This window comes from Salmo salar, chromosome 25 (assembly GCF_965601325.2).
Source record: "Salmo salar chromosome 25, fSalSal1, whole genome shotgun sequence".
Classification (NCBI taxonomy): Eukaryota; Metazoa; Chordata; class Actinopteri; order Salmoniformes; family Salmonidae; genus Salmo; species Salmo salar.
In genome coordinates this window covers 29,292,989-29,312,679 of record NC_138315.1, presented here as the reverse complement: position 1 = coordinate 29,312,679, position 19,691 = coordinate 29,292,989, and the positions used below count along the sequence as shown (strand labels likewise).

The 19,691-nt window shown below is 44.1% G+C and overlaps 1 protein-coding gene across 6 annotated transcripts in view; it reads left to right on the top strand.

Moving 5' to 3' along the window:
• The window catches only part of LOC106586495 (leucine-rich repeat and calponin homology domain-containing protein 1), a 106,005-nt gene that overhangs the window by 49,986 nt on the left and 36,328 nt on the right, over positions 1 to 19,691 (top strand). For all 6 annotated transcript variants that reach the window (XM_014173867.3, XM_014173865.3, XM_014173864.3 and 3 more), the window contains exons 3-4: positions 10,500 to 10,626; positions 11,135 to 11,240. In XM_014173867.3, coding sequence (XP_014029342.2) covers positions 10,500 to 10,626; positions 11,135 to 11,240 — 233 coding nt within the window. The remainder of the gene's footprint in view (positions 1 to 10,499; positions 10,627 to 11,134; positions 11,241 to 19,691) is intronic.

Below are 19,691 nucleotides of genomic sequence, written 5' to 3'. Positions count from 1 at the left end.
CATTTCTCCAAAAAGTACGAACTTTGTCCCCATGTGCAGTTGCAAACCGCAGTCTGGGTTTTGTATGGCGGTTTTGGAGCAGTGGCTTCTTCCTTGCTGAGCGGCTTTTCAGGTTATGTCGATATAGGACCCGTTTTACTGTAGATACTTTTGTACCTGTTTACTCCAGCATCCTCACAAGGTCCTTTGCTGTTGTTCTGGGATTGATTTGCACTTTTCACACCAGAGTACGTTAATTTCTAGGAGACAGAACGCGTCTCCTTCCTGAGCGGTATGACGGCTGCGTGGTCCCATGGTGTTTATACTTGCTAACTATTGTTTGTACAGATGAACGTGGTACCTTCAGGCGTTTGGCAATTGCTCCCAAGGATGAACCAGACTTGTTGAGGTCTACACATTTTTTTCTGAGATCTTGGCTGATTTCTTTTGATTTTCCCATGATGTCAAGCAAAGAGGCACTGAGTTTGAAGGTAGGCCTTGAAATACATCCACATGTACACCTCCAATTAACTCAAATGATGTCAATTAGCCTATCAGAAGCTTCTAAAGCCATGACTTCATTTTCTGGAATTTTCCAAGCTGTTTAAAGGCACAGTCAACTTAGTGTATGTAAACTTCTGACCCACTGGAATTGTGATACAGTGAATTCTAAGTGAAATAATCTGTCTGTAAACAATTGTAGGAAAAATGAATTGTGTCATGCACAAAGTAGATGTCCTAACCGACTTACAGTTAACAAACTATAGTTTTGGCATGTAAACCTCTGACTTCAACTGTATATAGGCTTGTTATTGTTATTTTGTGTTACTTTTTATTCTTTTTTACTTTAATTTATTTGGTAAATATTTTCTTAACTCTTGAACTGCACTGTTAAAAAGGGCTTGTAAATAAGCATTTCACGGTAAGGTCTAAAGTTGTTGTATTCAGCGCATGTGACAAATAAAGTTTGATTTGAGAGTGCGTGTCAGTAAGGAGAGGGGGAGAGAGGTTCAATAAGGAGAGGGCGAAAGAGCAGGGTCTATAAGGAGAGGGAGAGCGAGAGAGGGTCTATATGGAGAGGGAGAAAGTGGATCTATTTGGAGAGAGAGATTTAATAAGGAGAGGGGGAGGGAGTGAGGGTCAATACGGAGGGAGTGAGGGTCAATACGGAGGGAGTGAGGGTCAATACGGAGGGAGTGAGGGTCAATACGGAGGGAGTGAGGGTCAATACGGAGGGAGTGAGGGTCAATACGGAGGGAGTGAGGGTCAATACGTGGAGAGAGCGAGGGAGGGGGTCAATACGTGGAGAGAGCGAGGGAGGGGGTCAATACGTGGAGAGAGCGAGGGAGGGGGTCAATACGTGGAGAGAGCGAGGGAGGGGGTCAATACGTGGAGAGAGCGAGGGAGGGGGTCAATACGTGGAGAGAGCGAGGGAGGGGGTCAATACGTGGAGAGAGCGAGGGAGGGGGTCAATACGTGGAGAGAGCGAGGGAGGGGGTCAATACGGGGAGAGAGCGAGGGAGGGGGTCAATACGTGGAGAGAGCGAGGGAGGGGGTCAATACGGGGAGAGCGAGGGAGGGGGTCAATACGTGGAGAGAGCGAGGGAGGGGGTCAATACGTGGAGAGAGCGAGGGAGGGGGTCAATACGTGGAGAGAGCGAGGGAGGGGGTCAATACGGGGAGAGCGAGGGAGGGGGTCAATACGGAGAGGGGGGGGGTCAATACGGAGAGGGGGGGGTCAATACGGAGAGGGGGGGGTCAATATGGAGAGGGGGGTCAATACGGAGAGGGGGGAGGGGGTCAATAGGGAGAGTGGTAGGGGGTCAATAGGGGTAGGGGGTCAATAAGGAGACGGTCAATAAGGAGAAGGAGGGGGTCAATAAGCAGCGGGAGAGGGTCAATAAGGAGAGGGAGAGGGGGTCAATAAGGAGAGGGGGTCAATAAGGAGAGGGAGAGCGAGAGGGGGTCAATAAGGAGAGGGAGAGCGAGAGGGGGTCAATAAGGAGAGGGAGAGCGAGAGGGGGTCAATAAGGAGAGGGAGAGCGAGAGGGGGTCAATAAGGAGAGGGGGTCAATAAGGAGAGGGGGTCAATAAGGAGAGGGGGTCAATAAGGAGAGGGGGTCAATAAGGAGAGGGTGAGGGGTCAGTAAAGGAGAGGGAGAGGGTCAATAAGGAGAGCGAGGGTCAATAAGGAGAGCGAGGGTCAATAAGGAGAGCGAGGGTCAATAAGGAGAGCGAGGGTCAATAAGGAGAGGGAGGGTCAATAAGGAGAGCGGAGGGTCAATAAGGAGAGGGAGGGTCAATAAGGAGAGGGAGGGTCAATAAGGAGAGGGAGGGTCAATAAGGAGAGGGAGGGTCAATAAGGAGACGGAGGGTCAATAAGGAGACGGAGGGTCAATAAGGAGACGGAGGGTCAATAAGGAGAGGGAGGGTCAATAAGGAGAGGGAGGGTCAATAAGGAGACGGAGGGTCAATAAGAGGGTCAATAAGGAGAGGGAGGGTCAATAAGGAGAGGGAGGGTCAATAAGGAGAGGGAGGGTCAATAAGGAGAGGGAGGGTCAATAAGGAGAGGGAGGGTCAATAAGGAGAGGGAGGGTCAATAAGGAGAGGGAGGGTCAATAAGGAGAGGGAGGGTCAATAAGGAGAGGGAGGGTCAATAAGGAGAGGGAGGGTCAATAAGGAGAGGGAGGGTCAATAAGGAGAGGGAGGGTCAATAAGGAGAGGGAGGGTCAATAGAGAGAGAGGGAGGGTCAATAAGGAGAGCGAGGGTCAATAAGGAGAGGGAGGGTCAATAAGGAGAGGGAGGGTCAATAAGGAGAGGGAGGGTCAATAAGGAGAGGGAGGGTCAATAAGGAGAGCGAGGGTCAATAAGGAGAGCGAGGGTCAATAAGGAGAGGGAGGGTCAATAAGGAGAGGGAGGGTCAATAAGGAGAGGGAGGGTCAATAAGGAGAGGGAGGGTCAATAAGGAGAGGGAGGGTCAATAAGAGGGTCAATAAGGAGAGGGAGGGTCAATAAGGAGAGCGAGGGTCAATAAGGAGAGCGAGGGTCAATAAGGAGAGGGAGGGTCAATAAGGAGAGGGAGGGTCAATAAGGAGAGCGAGGGTCAATAAGGAGAGCGAGGGTCAATAAGGAGAGCGAGGGTCAATAAGGAGAGCGAGGGTCAATAAGGAGAGCGAGGGTCAATAAGGAGAGGGAGGGTCAATAAGGAGAGGGAGGGTCAATAAGGAGAGGGAGGGTCAATAAGGAGAGGGAGGGTCAATAAGGAGAGGGAGGGTCAATAAGGAGAGGGAGGGTCAATAAGGAGAGGGAGGGTCAATAAGAGGGTCAATAAGGAGAGGGAGGGTCAATAAGGAGAGGGAGGGTCAATAAGGAGAGGGAGGGTCAATAAGGAGAGGGAGGGTCAATAAGGAGACGGAGGGTCAATAAGAGGGTCAATAAGGAGAGGGAGGGTCAATAAGGAGAGGGAGGGTCAATAAGGAGAGCGAGGGTCAATAAGGAGAGGGAGGGTCAATAAGGAGACGGAGGGTCAATAAGAGGGTCAATAAGGAGAGGGAGGGTCAATAAGGAGAGGGAGGGTCAATAAGGAGAGGGAGAGCGAGGGAGAGAGTATATAAGCGGTGCAGTTTTTGTATAATTATTTGTCTTATTTTGTGGTCCACGCTGATTGCTCCTCTCTTGGCCTGTATGTTTATGTTACTGCTCCACTGGGGATTCCATTCTGCATACACAGGTAGCTGGAATTATTGGATGGGCGGTTGTTAGAATTTTTCTTTCAGACAGTCACCATGTTATGTCTATACCTTCTCCCTCATCATATGGAGTGGATCAATAGAGAGTGGATCAATAGAGAGTGGATCCCAGAGAGGAACTCATGCCGTCTCTCATCTCTTGGGTCGGAGACAGAGACCGTGTTTGACATCTCTGGCTCCGTGGCGCTTCTGGACTGCACAGTGATACGGCTCGATCTGATGCAACGCACGCATGCAGGCACGCACGCTCACACATACATGCAGAAAACACCGCTGAGTGGTGTGAAAGCATTCCGTTTTCTAAAATGTTCCCATACTGTAAGTCCTCACCACTCTCAATGTTCTCCAGCACAAAATAACCAGTAACTCAGGGAAGTGTAATCAAAGTCTTTGCACACACTCCAGAACAAGAGGCTTTCCTGTCTGTGTGCATGTGTGTGTACCAATGGGTCATTTCCAGGATATTATTTTGCCTTTTGTTGTTGTTGTGGAGAGCTTGTTTTCTCTGGGTCATCTGTAATCAGCTCTGCTCATGCTGGCAGCCTCTCTACCAACCTCTTTGTCTGTTAAATATCTCTAAATGATCTCTGTTAAAGGCTCTGTTCCAGTCTCTCTGTCTGTCTACATATTAAGGCCTCTCTCTTGCTCTGCCACAGACATCCTGCTGCGTGCTGGCTAACTGCAGCTGTAAGCCGGAGACAACCCCAGAAGTCTGTTTTTATGAGGTTCAAACTGTTTTGGAAGAGTTCTGATCTGTTTTGGAAAGGCTTTGGATTGTTTTCGAGCATTTTGTTTAACTGTTCATGTAAACCAGGGAGGAACACCAACATCCTGTTTTTATGAGGGGTTTTGAGCTGTCGTGCTGGACTGAACTGAACTAGATTGGAACTGTGTGTTTTATGTTTTGCACAAGTACGAAAGTGTTTATGGGAAAGCTAATGAGTAGTTTTGTACAGTAGTGTTGCACGGTATACTGAAACTGCTGTACTTTTTTCGATGCTAGAACATGAAAAACGTTTCAGTACTAGAATTTCTGTTATTTTCGGTACTTCCCTCAAATTCTTATTTATAATGACGGCCTACCCAGGCTAAAACCTAACCCGGACGACGCTGGGCCAATTGTGCGCCGCCCTGTGGGACTCCCAATCACGGCCGGTTGTGATACGGCCTGGAATCAAACAAGGGTCTGTAGTGACTAGGGTTGCACATTTTGGGGAATATTCAGAGGTGGAAACTTTCTGTGGGAATTAACAGGAATATATGGGAAATAATGGAAATATATGCAAATTAATATTAATACCATTTACATGTAGATGTTTTTTGCATTGGATATATTTACCATATCATATGGAGACAAACATAAACCTTTTACCTGATCATAGACAAATTGCAAATTATTAAATCTTTCCAATAGAAAAAAACGATTTAGTTATGAATTGAACTTTAATTAAATGAGTTGACTCTTCACATGGGATGATTTCACTGAACAACAAAAGAAAGGGAATATTGAATGATCCCCAATAATCCATCGCATCTTCCAAAAACGTTTTCTGTAAAATGATAGTCTAGAAACTAAAGCTTTGGTTGTCTTCCTCTCAGGCTTCCATTTGTTCTCCCTGGACCTCCTCAATGTCCATCTCTTGAACATCAGACTCTGAGGCCTCATCTTCACTGTCACTTTCCAACCTTGTTGAGGATGGCTCGTTGTCAGGCTCAAAAATCCTAGAATTTGCCTGGATGGCCACCAATTTTTTCAACCATTGTATTGGTCAGCCTGTTGCGTGCTTTGGTGTGTGTGTTCCCAAACAAGGACCAGTTGCGCTCTGAGGCGGCTGATGTTGGTGAGATTTGGAGGATGATGGAGGCAACAGGGGAAAGAGTCTCAGATCCACAAAGTCCCATCCACCAGGTGGCTGATGAGATATGTTGGTACGACTGCCATATTGCATCTCCATCCCAAAGCCCTTGCTTGGAAGTGTACTTCACCAGACTGCCAAGAACCTTGCCCTCATCCAGGCCAAGGTGGCGAGATATGGTAGTGATGACACCATAAGGCCTTGTTGAGCTCTGCACCAGACAGGATGCTCTTGCCAGCATACTTGGTGTCCAACATGTACGCTGCGGCGTGTATGGGCTTCAGGCAGAAGTCTTCATGCTTTTTGATGTATTTCAGAACTGCAGTTTCCTCTGCTTGGAGCACCAGTGAAGTGGGCAGGGCAGTATGGATTTCTTCTCTTACATCTGCAAGCAGAGTCTGAACATCAGACAGAATGACATTGTCTCCTTCAATCCGTGCAATGGCTACTGCTATAGGTTATAGAGTTACCACTCTCTCCCAAAAATACATCCAGGATGATCCTCTTGATGAGGCTGTCCATATCAGCAGACTGTGTTATGGCCATTCCTTGGAGAGACTCCTTCCCCTCCAGGAGACTGTCAAACATGTTGCTGGGCAGCTTCAATGTGATGCTCTTATTCTTCTCACTTTGCTTGGTGAGGTAGATTGCTGCTATAACTTGATGGCCCTTCACATACCTAACCATTTCCTTGGCTCTCTTGTAGAGTGTATCCATTGTCTTCAGTGCCATGATGTCCTTGAGGAGCAGAATCAGTGTATGAGCAGCACAGCCAATGGGTGTGACGTGAGGGTAGGACTCCTCCACTTTAGACCAAGCAGCCTTCATGTTTGCAGCATTGTCTCTCACCAGTGCAAATACGTTCTGTGGTCCAAGGTCATTGATGACTGCCTTCAGCTCATCTGCAATGTAGAGACCGGTGTGTCTGTTGTCCCTTGTGTCTGTGCTCTTGTAGAATACTGGTTGAGGGCTGGAGATGATTTAGTTAATTATGCTGGGCGAAGAACATTCAGAAATCTCTTCCAATACACATTGCCTGTGAGCATCAGAGGTGAACCAGTTGCGTACACAGCTCGAGCAAGACATTCATTAGCATTTCTTTGACTACGTCCCTCCATTGAGTCAAAAAAACGTCTGATTCCAGGAGGACCATGAGCTGTTGCTATCGATAAGGTGTCTGATTCATCATTTTCACCTCGAATAGAAGTAGAGGGACTTTTGTCAGAGGTTGCTTGTTGTAAGTAAACATTAGTAAAAAAAAAAATATAATACAATTCCATGTACAGATCAATAGTTAAGCAGTTAGATTAAACAACTCCTTTGTAAGATAAATGTTTTAAAATAAAACATGTATGGAAACAGGTGAATTAACACTCCTCAGTTAGCAGGCTCAAGCAAGCTAAAACCCACATGGTAGAAAAAACTAACTAGCAGAAATTGTTAACAATTTAGAAATTATTTAAGCACACTGCTGTATGCTACTATTTACTAGTTAACAAAAAATAATGTATGTCATATAAAATATATTCATCCCATTCTCAGACAGTGTAGTAGTGTGGGCTCAATAGCATCTCATTAGTGTGTAAGAGCTTGAGAATCAGCTGTACATGTGATGGAAGAGTGCACTGTGCATGCAGAGGGTTGCAATTCAATTGAATTGGGGCTAGTTTAACCAAAATATGCCACAAGACCTAGAATTGCCTTATGTGTATCCCACAAAAAAAGGTTCACTGTTATAAGCTCACTTATTTGATGAATTTAAGCAGAATTCCCCATATTCCCGAACTTAACTTCCCGTGGAAAATTTACCGGAAAGTTTCCTTCCCTTTCCAACCCTAGTAGTGACTCCTCTAGCACTGAGATGCAGTGCCTTAGACTGCTGCGCCACTGGGGATCCCCAGTTGGATTGGTAAAAACAAGAGTCAAATTGATTGTAGAATTGATTCATTAATGCAACATGGATGTTGACGTAAAACATTTCTTCTAATGATATTGAACTCATAAGATGCCCCACGATTTAACAGAGCAGTTTCTGTCTGGATCACGTGTCATTCTGTGACTGGCTAATATGCTTTATTTTTTTGCTGTGTTATTGTTTTGGTATTATTTATCGTGATACTATACCTTGTACCTAACCATTTCTGGTATCATGAAAACAGTACAGCACATTACACACAAGCAATCACACACACTGAGCCATCTACATGTACTGTTAATATGAATATGTCAGGGATGAGCAACTTTGATGGGGTGGGAGCCACAAACTCCTCATGAGTGGCTGCAGTGGCTCGTGGGTCTGTGTACCCACATCCAGACCCCCCCCCCACCTTAAACATTAAAGTTAAACATTTTAGCGGGCCCCCCTTGTGACAGCGAAGACAAAATACGTTTTGCAGCTAATATCCTGCTATTCTACAAATGTTGCAATAGGGTGGATGTTTGCAGTTTTTATGTTGATAACTGGTTATCAATTAATTCGACCATGCTTACTACACGTCTTGATACATAGTCTAGCGGCTAACTTAATGTTTTTCTGACAAATTTCAAAATTGCACCTTGTGTTTTCTGTTATTCTAACTCTCAACAGTAGGTTGAAACCCCAACTGAGTCCCCCCCCCCCCCAAAAAAAAGCAACAGAATTGGTCCGCGGGCATACAAAAGGGGGGCCACCAGTTGCCCATCCCTGGAATATGGCATTACATTCTTAGAATGCAGATAGTGTGCTTTGCCTTTACCCTCTTAATCTTCATTGGTTTAAAATGATTCAAAAAGCTTTTGTTTACATAAGAAAATAAACGAGGTCTGTCTCCTGTTGGGTATAACCATGTACAGCGAATTCGAAAATGATTGACACCCCATAACTTTATCCACATTTTGTTCCGATAAAGCCTTATTCTAAAATGGATGAAATAAATAGAAAATCCAAATTTAATCAACACACAATACCCCATAATGACATAGCAAAAACTTGTTTTTTTAGATTTTTTTGCAAACGTATTACAAATAAAATACAAATATTTTTACATAAGTATTCAGATCCTTTGCTATGAGACTCGGAATTGAGCTCAGGTGCATCCTGTTTCCATTGATCATCCTTGATGTTTCTACAACTTGATTGGAGTCCACCTGTGGTAAACTCATTTATTTGGACATGATTTAAAAAAGCACGCACCTGTCTATATAAAGGTCCCACAGTTGACTGTGCATGTCAGTGCAAAAACCAAGCCACGAGGTCAGAAGAATTGTCCGTAGAGCTCTGAGACAAGATTGTATCGGCACAGATTTGGGTAAGGGTACCAAAACCTTTCTGCAGCATTGAAGGTACCCAAGAACACAGTGGGCTCAATCATTCTTAAATGGAAGAAGTTTGGAACCATCAAGACTCTTCCTAATGCTGGCCGCCCGGCCAAACTGAGCAATCAGGGTAGAAGGGCCTTGGTCAGGGAGGTGACCAAGAACCTGATGGTCACTCTGACGGAGCTCCAGAGTTCCTCTGTGGAGATGGGAGAACCTTCCAGAAAGACAACCATCTCTGCAGCACTCTACTAATTAGGCCTTTATGGTAGAGTGGCCAGACAGAAGCCACTCTTCAGTAAAAGGCACATGACAGCCTGCTTGGAGTTTGCCTAAAGTCACCTAAAGGACTCTGACCATGAGAAACAAGGTTCACTAGTCTGATGAAACCAAGATTGAACTATTTAGCCTGAATGCCACGTGTCACGTCTGGAGGAAACCTGGCACCATCCCTACGGTGAAACATGGTGGTGGCAGCATCATGCTGTGGGGGATGTTTTTCAGCATCAGGGACTGGGAGAATTGTCAGGATTGAGGGAAAGATTAGCAGAGCAAAGTACAGAGATCCTTAATGAAAACCTGCTCCAGAGTTCTCAGGACCTCAGACTGGGGCGAAGGTTCACCTCCCAACAGGACAACGACTCTAAGCACACAGCCAAGACAATGCATGAGTGGCTTCGGGACAAGTCTCTGGATGTCCTTGAGTGGCCCAGCCAGATCCCGGACTTGAACCCGACCGAACTTCTCTGGAGAGACCTGGAGAGGGTTTTATAAATAAGCATCAACCAGTGGGTCTTGTGACGGGTATACAGAGAACCAGTTTACAGAGGAGTATAGAGTGCAGTGATGTGTCTTATAAGGAGCATGGTGGCAAATCTGATGGCCGAATGTTAAAGAACATCTAGCCGCTCAAGAGCACCCTTACCTGCCGATGTATAAATTGTCTCCGTAATCTAGCATGGGTAGGATGGTCATCTGAATCAGGATCATAACCAAGAAGACTCGAGGCTGTAATCGCTGTCAAAGGTACTTCAACAAAGTACTGAGTAAAGGGTCTGAATACTTATGTAAATGTGATATTTCATTGTTTTATTTTTAATGCATTTGCAAAAATGTCCAAAAACCTGTTTTTGCGTTGTCATGGGATATTTTGTGTAGATTGATGAGGGGGGGGGGGGGGGGGGAACAATTGAATCAATTTTACAATAAGGCTGTAAAGTAACAATGTGGGGGAAAAAAATCTCGATTTCTGAATACTTTCCGTATGCACTTCCTGATTCTACCAGTGAAATGAAAATGTGCTGGTTCTAGCTTGTGGTTTGGATAATTGTGATGTTTATGATAAAAACGTAATGTTGTTAATATAGTAATGAGTATAGGCCATGGCAGAGCCAGGATGATATTCCCCTTTAAGGAAATGGGTTCAGTTGGTATGGGGTCATATTCATGCATATTAGAGTACATGACACAAGGTCCATCACACATTTTTATTGAAGTTTCCATCCAAGTGGATCGTCGTCAGGTCTAGATTGTAGACACTCTGGACATCCTATGTATCACTCTTTGATCTGCATCTCTCTGCTGGTGTGTAATATAATACCTCTGTGTTTGTGTTCACAGTCGGAACCAGCTGTGTGCTCTGCCAGCCTCCCTGTGTGGGTTACCCCTACGAGTCCTCATTGCCAGCAACAACAAGCTGGTGTGTATACCTGAGGCCATCGGACAGCTCAGGAACCTCATGGAGCTGGTAAGAGATGATCTTTCTTTCGCTCTTTCTTTCTCTCTCTCTTGTGTGTGTGCCAGTCTCTGACTCAGCTCTTAGTTTCCTGTGTGAGCTCCTAGCCAGGCCTTATGTAACTGTTCTGTTCTCCACTGAGGGGTGAAATTAATGGAACCGGCCCTCATGCAGCTAGAGCAGGGAAGGAGAGGAGAGACATTGTCTGACTCCATGTGAGGAGACAGGGAAGAACAGTGGGATAGGGAGCATTTAATATGGACGTGTTATGAGCCATACAAACCCCTAGTCCTTACCATAGCTCTTGTACACAAGGGGCGACTAACTTTCCTCCTGGAGAGTTACTGGGTGAGCAGACCAGCCCTTCTCTAACACACCTGATTGTCTTATCTGCAGTTCATCAGGACCATGATTAGATGAATCAGGTGTGTTTGAGCAGGGCTGGAACAAAATCCTGCACACCCACCAGTAAAGCGTTAGTGCGTGTGTGAGTTAACTCAGTGTGTTGTGCCCCCTACAGGATGTGAGCTGTAATGAGATCACTGCTCTGCCCCGTCACATCGGCCGACTCAAGGCCCTCCGAGAACTCAACGTCCGCAGGAACCTGCTCTGTGTCCTACCTGAAGGTGAGTTTAGAGCCATTAAACCATATTACCTGCCATGTCTTTCCTGTAAGTGAGTTTTGATACCTAAGGAAGTGTTTTCCAGATGGGTCACGAAGAGACTCGGATGTTTTGTCGCAGCTGAGTCATGTCTGGGTTGTGTTTGGAAACAATCGTTTGTTTATTTAGCTGAATCACAGAATATTTAGGGAACCAGTTACCTAAAGAGGAATTCTGTTAGTTTCCACAGATTGTAATTCAAAAACAATGAGAATAGAAAGGTTCAGGACTTTTGTAAAGCAACACAGTTGAAAAATATATGGCAAATCGAAATCATACTGGATGGACATCAGAAATAGACGGGAGAGGTTGACGTTAGAGGAAGGACAAGACAAAAAACAAACAAAATATAACAATTGTAATATAGATTGTGTCCTTAAAATGTATATAGTGTGTGTATAAGCTGGAAGTAGAAGCCTAAGTGTTGTTCATTAGTTTACTTCAATTAGGGGAGGGGTGGTAGGGTTAGCGGAAAATAATAATAAAGCGAAATATATTTTTCAAATATATCTGTGTGGATATATACAGTACCAGTCAAATGTCTGGACACACCCACTCTAGAGGTAGTTTTGAGTTGAGAACCGCCACGGGATTTACGGTCTTGGAATTGGAGGTTACAGTTAGGGCATCCCGCGGGACCTGCGTGTCCCGACAGAGATAATCGTGGCGCTATCTGCATTTTTCATGCTGCGGGCGGCGGGAGCAGTCAGACAGATGACTTTGCGATTAAAATATTTTTGTTGTCCCGCAGATTATTATACAACTGTCATTTTTCTGCTTTGTATGCGTCAGCCTGAGCCTAACTATTGTATTAAAACACATACTTCATTATTCACACACAGAATTTGCTGCTTTAACTTCAGTAGCCCACCTTTCCTCTCCTAGTATGTGTGGTCTCATTAAAAAATAGTACACTGCCTACATAGGCGGAGAATCGCGTGGCAGTTAACATAAATATGATTGTAATTTACTACAGTGTGTAAATAAATATTGATAATGAAAAGAAGTGGAGGCTGCTCAACCAACATGAGTCGAGGTGCAATCAGAAACTGTCATAATTTAAAAGGAAAAGACACAACGCACTCATAGGTTTGGCTGCTATGGTGAGCGAGCATTGTGCCTTTTCATTTTCAATACGTATTGATTACTCATGTATTTGTCTCTGCTGGAAAATCGTCCTCCTAAAAAGGTAGGCTATATCCTATATGCAAAAGTAGCAATTGTAGCTGTCATCATTCTTGCTGCTCCAAGTTCAGTAGCCAGACATTAGAGATCAGGTGTGTTGGTCTCAATTAAATAAAGTAGGCTATAGCCTATGCAGGTGTAGTTGCACTACATGACCAAAAGTATGTGGACACCTGCTTGTCAAATTTCAAAATCATGGACATTAATATGGAGATGGTCCCCACTTTGCTGCTATAACAGCCTCCACTCTTCTGGGAAGGCTTTCCTCTAGATGTTGGAACATTGCTGCTGGGACTTGCTTCCATTCATCCGCGAGCATTCAGGCCCGCAGTTGGGGTTCCAATTCATCCCAAAGGTGTTTTTCCATCAATCTACACACAATACCCCATAATGACAAAGCAAAAACAGGTTTAGATTTTTTTGATCATTTATAAAAAAGAAAAAACTGATATCACATTTACATAAAGTATTCAGACCTTTTACTCTGTACTTTGTTGAAGCACCTTTGACAGTGATTACAGCATTGAGTCTTCTTGTGTATGATGCTACATGCTTGGCACACCTGTATTTGGGGAGTTTCTCCCATTCTTCTCTGCAGATCCTCTCAAGTTCGGTCAGGTTGGATGGGGAGCGTCGCTGGACACCTATTTTCAGGTCTCTCCAGAGGTCTCTCCAGAGGTCTCTCGGATTCAAGTCTGGGCTCTGGCTGGGCCACTCAAGGACATTCAGAGACCTGTTCCGAAGCCACTCCTGCTTTGTCTTGGCTGTGTGCTTAGGGTCGTTGTACTGTTGGAAGGTGAACCTTTGCCCCAGTCTGAGGTTGTGAGCGCTCTGGAGCAAGTTTGCTCCGGGTCTGAAAACTTAAGTAAATATGGTATTTAAAAAAAAAAAAATTATACGTTTGTAAATATTAAAAATAAAACAGTTTTTACTTTGTTATTCTGGGTTATTGTGTTTAAGATTAATTAAAATTGTAATGTATTTAATCAATTTTAGAATAAGGCTAAAATGTGGGAAAAGGCAGGGGTCTGAATACTTTCCGAATACACTGTACATCTTTATTTTCAGTTCGTCATAATTCTGCCTTGCTAGAGCTGCCCCGGTAAACTAAGTGCTGTTATTGTGACGTGGCAACGTCTAGCAGCAACATTGGCTCAGCCGCGAAGTGGTAGGCCACACAAGCTCACAGAACGGGACCGCCGAATGCTGAAGCGCGTAAAAATCGTCTGTCCTTGGTTTTAACACTCAATACCGATTTCCAAACTGCCTCTGGAAGCAACGTCAGCACAAGAACTGTTCGTCAAGAGCTTCATTAAAGGGGTTTCCATGGCCGAGCAGCCGCACACAAGCCTAAGATCACCATGCGCAATGCCAAGCATCGGCTGGAGTGGTATAAAGCTCGCCGCCATTGGACTCTGGAGCAGTGGAAACGTGTTCTCTGGAGTGATGAATCACGCGTCGCCATCTGGCAGTCCAACGGACAAATCTGAGTTTGGCGGATGCCAGGACAACGCTACCTGCCCCAATGCATAGTGTCGACATTAGAGTTTGGTGGAAGAGGAATAATGGTCTGGGACTGTTTTTCATGGTTCGGGCTAGACCCCTTAGTTCCAGTGAAGGGAAATCTTAACTGCATGCAGTGCCTTCGGAAAGTATTAAGATCCCTTGACTTTTTCCACATGTTGTTACTTTACAGCCCTATTCTACATTTGATTTTTTTTTTATCCTCAACAATCTACACACAGTACCCCATAATGAAAAAGAGAAAACAGGTTTTTAGAAATTTTTGCTAATGTATTAAAAAATTAAAACTACCATATTTACATACGTATTCAGCCCCTTTGCTATGAGACTCGAAATTGAGCTCAGGTGGATCCTGTTTCCATTGATCATCCTTGATATGCTGTTACAACTTGATTGGAGTCCACCTGTGGTAAATTCTATTGATGGGAAATTATTTTGAAACACGCACACCTGTCTATATAAGGTCCCACAGTTGACAGTGCAATTCAGAGGCAAAACCAAGCCAAGAGGTCAAGGAATTGTCTGTAGAGATCCGAGACAGGATTGTGTCGAGGCACAGATCTGGGGAACGGTACCAAAACATTTCTGCAGCATTGAAGGTCCCCAAGAACACAGTGGCCTCATCATTCTTAAATGGAAGATGTTGGGAACCACCAAGACTCTTCCTAGAGCTGGCCACCCAGCCAAACTGAGCAATCGGGGGGGAAGGACCTTGGTCGGGGGAGTGACCAAGAACCTGATGGTCACTGACAGAGCTCTAGAGTTCCTCTGTGGAGATGGGAAAACCTTCCAGAAGGACAATCATCTCTGCAGCACCCCACCAATCAGGCCTTTATGGTAGAGTGGCCAGACGGAAGCCACTCTTCAGTAAAACGCACATGACAGCCCACTTGGAGTTTGCCAAAAGTCACCTAAAGACTCTATGAGAAACAAGATTGTCTGTTCTGATGAAACCAAGATTGAACTATTTGGCCTGAATGCCAAGCATCACGTCTGGAGGAAACCTGGCACCATCCCTAATCAGGTCAAAACAAATTTTATTGGTCACATACACATGGTTAGCAGATGTTAATGCAAGTGTAGTGAAATGCTTGTTCTTCTAGTTCTGACTAGAGGTCGGCCGATTATGATTTTTCACCGCCAATACCGATTATTGGAGGACCAAAAAAAGCCGATAGCGATTAATCGGCCGATTTTTGTTATTTATTTGTAATAATGACAATTACAACAATACTGAATGAACACTTTTTTTTAATATAATACATAAATATAATCAATTTAGCCTCAAATAAATAATGAAACATGTTTAATTTGGTTTAAATAATGCAAAAACAAAGTGTTGGAGAAGAAAGTAAAAGTGCAATATGTGCCATGTAAGAAAGCTAACGTTTAAGTGCCTTGCTCAGAACATGAGAACATATGAAAGCTGGTGGTTCCTTTTAACATGAGTCTTCAATATTCCCAGGCAAGAATTTTTAGGTTGTAGTTATTATAGGAATTATAGGACTATTTCTCTCTATACGATTTGTATTTCATATACCTTTGACTATTGGATGTTCTTATAAGCACTTTAGTATTGCCAGTGTAACAGTATAGCTTCCGTCCCTCTCCTCGCTCCTACCTGGGCTCGAACCAGGAACACATCGACAACAGCCACCCTCGAAGCAGCGTTACCCATGCAGAGCAAGGGGAACAACTACTCCAAGTCTCAGAGCGAGTGACGTTTGAAACGCTATTAGCGCACCCTGCTAACTAGCTAGCCATTTCACATCGGTTACACCAGCCTAATCTTGGGAGTTGACAGGCTTGAAGTCATAAACAGCGCAATGCATTGCGAAGAGCTGCTGGCAAAACGCACGAAAGTGCTGTTTGAATGAGTGCTTACGAGCCTGCTGGTGCCTACCACCGCTCAGACTGCTCTATCAAATCAGACTTAATTATAATATAATAAACACACAGAAATACGAGCCTTAGGTCATTAATATGGTCGAATCCGGAAACTATCTGAAAACAAAACGTTTTTGTCTTTCAGTGAAATACGAAACCGTTCCGTATATTATCTAACGGGTGGCATCCCTAAGTCTAAATATTTCTGTTACATTGCACAACCTTCAATGGTATGTCATAATTACGTAAAATTCTGGCAAATTTGTTCGCAACGAGCCAGGCAATGAACGCAAGAGCAGTGACACAGTTTCATGTTAGCAGGCAATATTAACTAAATATGCAGGTTTAAAAATATATACTTGTGTATTGATTTTAAAGAAAAGCATTGATGTTTATGGTTAGGTACATTGGTGCAACGACAGTGTTTCTTTCGCAAATGCGCTTGTTACATCATCACCCGTTTGTCGAAGTAGGCTGTGATTCGATGAGAAATTAACAGGCACCGCATCGATTATATGCAACGTAGGACTCGTTAGATAAACTAGTAATATCATCAACCGTGTGTAGTTAATTGGTGATTATGTTAAGATTGATAGTTTTTTATAAGATAAGTTTAATGCTAGCTAGCGACTTACCTTGGCTTCTTGCTGCCCTCGCGTAACAGGTAGTCAGCCTGCCATGCAGGCTCCTCGTGGAGTGCAATGTAAGGCAGGTGGTTAGAGCGTTGGACTGGTAACCAGAAGGTTGTACAAACGAATACCCGAATCCCCCCTGAACAAGGCAGTTAACCCCCATTCCTAGGCCGTCATTGAAAATAAGAATGTGTTCTTAATCTGACTTGCCTAGTTAAATAATTTTTATTTTATTTATTTTTTTTTTTTTTTTACACAATCTGCAAATCGGTGGCCATAAATACCGATTTACCGATTGTTATGGAAACTCGAAATCGGCCCTAATTAATCGACAATTCCGATTAATCGGTCGACCTCTAGTTCTGACAGTGCAGTAATATCTAACAAGTAATCTAACAAATCCACAACAACTACCTAATACACACAAATCTAAAGGGAAAGAATAAGAATATGTACATATAAATATATGGATGAGCGATGACCGAGCAGCATAGGCAAGATGCAATAGATGGTATAAAATACAGTATATACATATGAGATTAGCAATGTAAGATATGTAAACATTAAAGTTGCATTATTTAAAGTGACTAGTGATCCATTTATTAAAGTGGCCAATGATTCGAGTCTGTATGTAGGCAGCTGCCTCTCTGTGTTAGTGATGGCTGTTTAACTGTCTGATGGCCTTGAGATAGAAGCTGTCTTTCAGTCTCTCGGTCCCAGCTTTGATCCACCTGTACTGACCTCACCTTCTGGATGGTAGTGGGATGAACAGGCAGTGGTTCAGGTGGTTGTTGTCCATGATTGCCTTTTTGGCCTTCCTGTGACATCGGGTGCTGTAGGTGTCCTGGAGGGCAGGTAGTTTGCCCCCGGTGATGCGTTGTGCAGACCGCACCACCCTCTGGAGAGCCTTGTGGTTGAGGGAGGTGCAGTTGCCGTACCAGGCGGTGATACAGCCTGACAGGATGCTCTCAATTGTGCGTCTGTAAAAGCTTGAAGGATTTAGTTGACAAGACAAGCTCAGGAGGCTGAAGAATTTGAAGAAGTGTTGTTGTGCCTTTTTCACCACACTGTCTGTGTGGGCGGACCATTTTAGTTTGTCCGTGATGTGTACGCCGAGGAACACTTTCTCCACTGCTGTCCCATCGATGTGGATAGGGGAGTGCTCCCTCTGCTGTTTCCTGAAGTCCATGATCAGCTCCTTTTGTTTTGTTGACGTTGAGTGGCAGGTTGTTTTCCTGACACCACACTCTGAGTGCCCTCACCTCCTCCCTGTAGGCTGTCTCGTCATTGTTGGTAATCAAGCCCACTACTGTTCTCTGCAAACTTGATGATTGAGTTGGAGGCGTGCATGGCCACGCAGTCATGGGTGAACAGGGAGTACAGGAGGGGGTTGAGCACGCACCCTTGTGGGGCCCCAGTGTTGAGGATTAGCGAAGTGGAGATGTTGTTTCCTACCTTTACCACCTGGGGGCAGCCTGTCAGGAAGTCCAGGACCCAATTGCACAGGGAGGGGTTGAGACCCAGGGCCTCAAGCTTAATGATAAGCTTGGAGGGTACTATGGTGTTGAATGCTGAGCTGTAGTCAATGAACAGCATTCTTATGTAGGTATTCCTCTTGTCCAGATGGGATAGGGCAGTGTGATGGTGATTGCATTGTCTGTGGACCTGTTGGGGCGATATGCAAACTGAAGTGGGTCTAGGGTGGCAGGTAAGGTGGAGGTGATATGATCCTTAATTACATTTAGATGTTCCGCTAGCGGAACACCGCTCCAATATCCAATGATAGGGCGTGGCGCGAATTACAAACTCCTCAAAAACTTCAATTTTTCAAACATATTACTATTTTACACCATTTTAAAGACAAGACTCTCCTTTATCTAACCAAATTGTCCAATTTCAAAAAGGCTTTACAACGAAAGCAAAACATTAGATTATGTCAGGAGAGTACCCAGCCAGAAATAATCACACACCCATTTTTCAAGCTAACATATGTCACAAAAACCAAAACCACAGGTAAATGCAGCACTAACCTTTGATGATCTTCATCAGATGACACTCCTAGGACATTATGCTATACAATACATGCATGTTTTGTTCAATCAAGTTCATATTTATATCAAAAACCAGCTTTTTACATTAGCATGTGACGTTCAGAACTAGCATACCCACCGCAAACTTCCGGTGAATTTACTAAATTACTCACGATAAACGTTCACAGAAAACATAACAATTATTTTAATAATTATAGATACAGAACTCCTTTATGCAATCGCGGTGTCAGATTTTAAAATAGCTTTTCGGTGAAAGCACATTTTGCAATATTCTGAGTAGATAGCCCGGCCATCATGGCTAGCTATTTTGACACCCACCAAGTTTGGCACTCACCAAACTCAGATTTACTATAAGAAAAATTGGATTACCTTTGCTGTTCTTCGTCAGAATGCACTCCCAGGACTTCTAGTTTACACCCAATGTTGTTTTGGTTCCAAATAATCCATAGTTATATCCAAATAGCGGCGTTTTGTTCTTGCGTTCAAGACACTATCCGAAGGGTGACACGCCGGCGCGTATCGTGACAAAAAAATGTAAAAATATTCCATTACCGTACTTCGAAGCATGTCAAACGCTGTTTAAAATCAATTTTTATGCGATTTTTCTCGTAAAATAGCGATAATATTCCGACCGGGAGACGTCGTTTTCGTTCAAAGACTGAAAATGTAAAATGGACTCTTCACGCGCGCACCCGTTTCATTGTTTTCAGATCGACCACTATCCAAATGCGCTACTGTTTTTCGCCCAGGGACTGCAGGGTCATCATTCCCCGTTCTGGTGCCTTCTGAGAGCCTATGGGAGCCTTAGAAAATGTCACGTTACAGCAGAGATCCTCTATTTTCCATAAAGAGGCTATAGAAGGCCAAGAAATGGTCAGAGAGAGCACTTCCTGTATGCAATCTTCTCAGGTTTTGGCCTGCCATATGAGTTCTGTTATACTCAGACACCATTCAAACAGTTTTAGAAACTTTAGGGTGTTTTCTCTCCAAATCAAACAATTATATGCATTTTCTAGTTTCTGGGCAGGAGTAATAACCAGATTAAATCGGGTACGTTTTTTTTATCCGGCCGTGAAAATACTGCCCCCTATCCTAAACAGGTTAATAACTAGTCTCTCAAAGCACTTCATGATGAC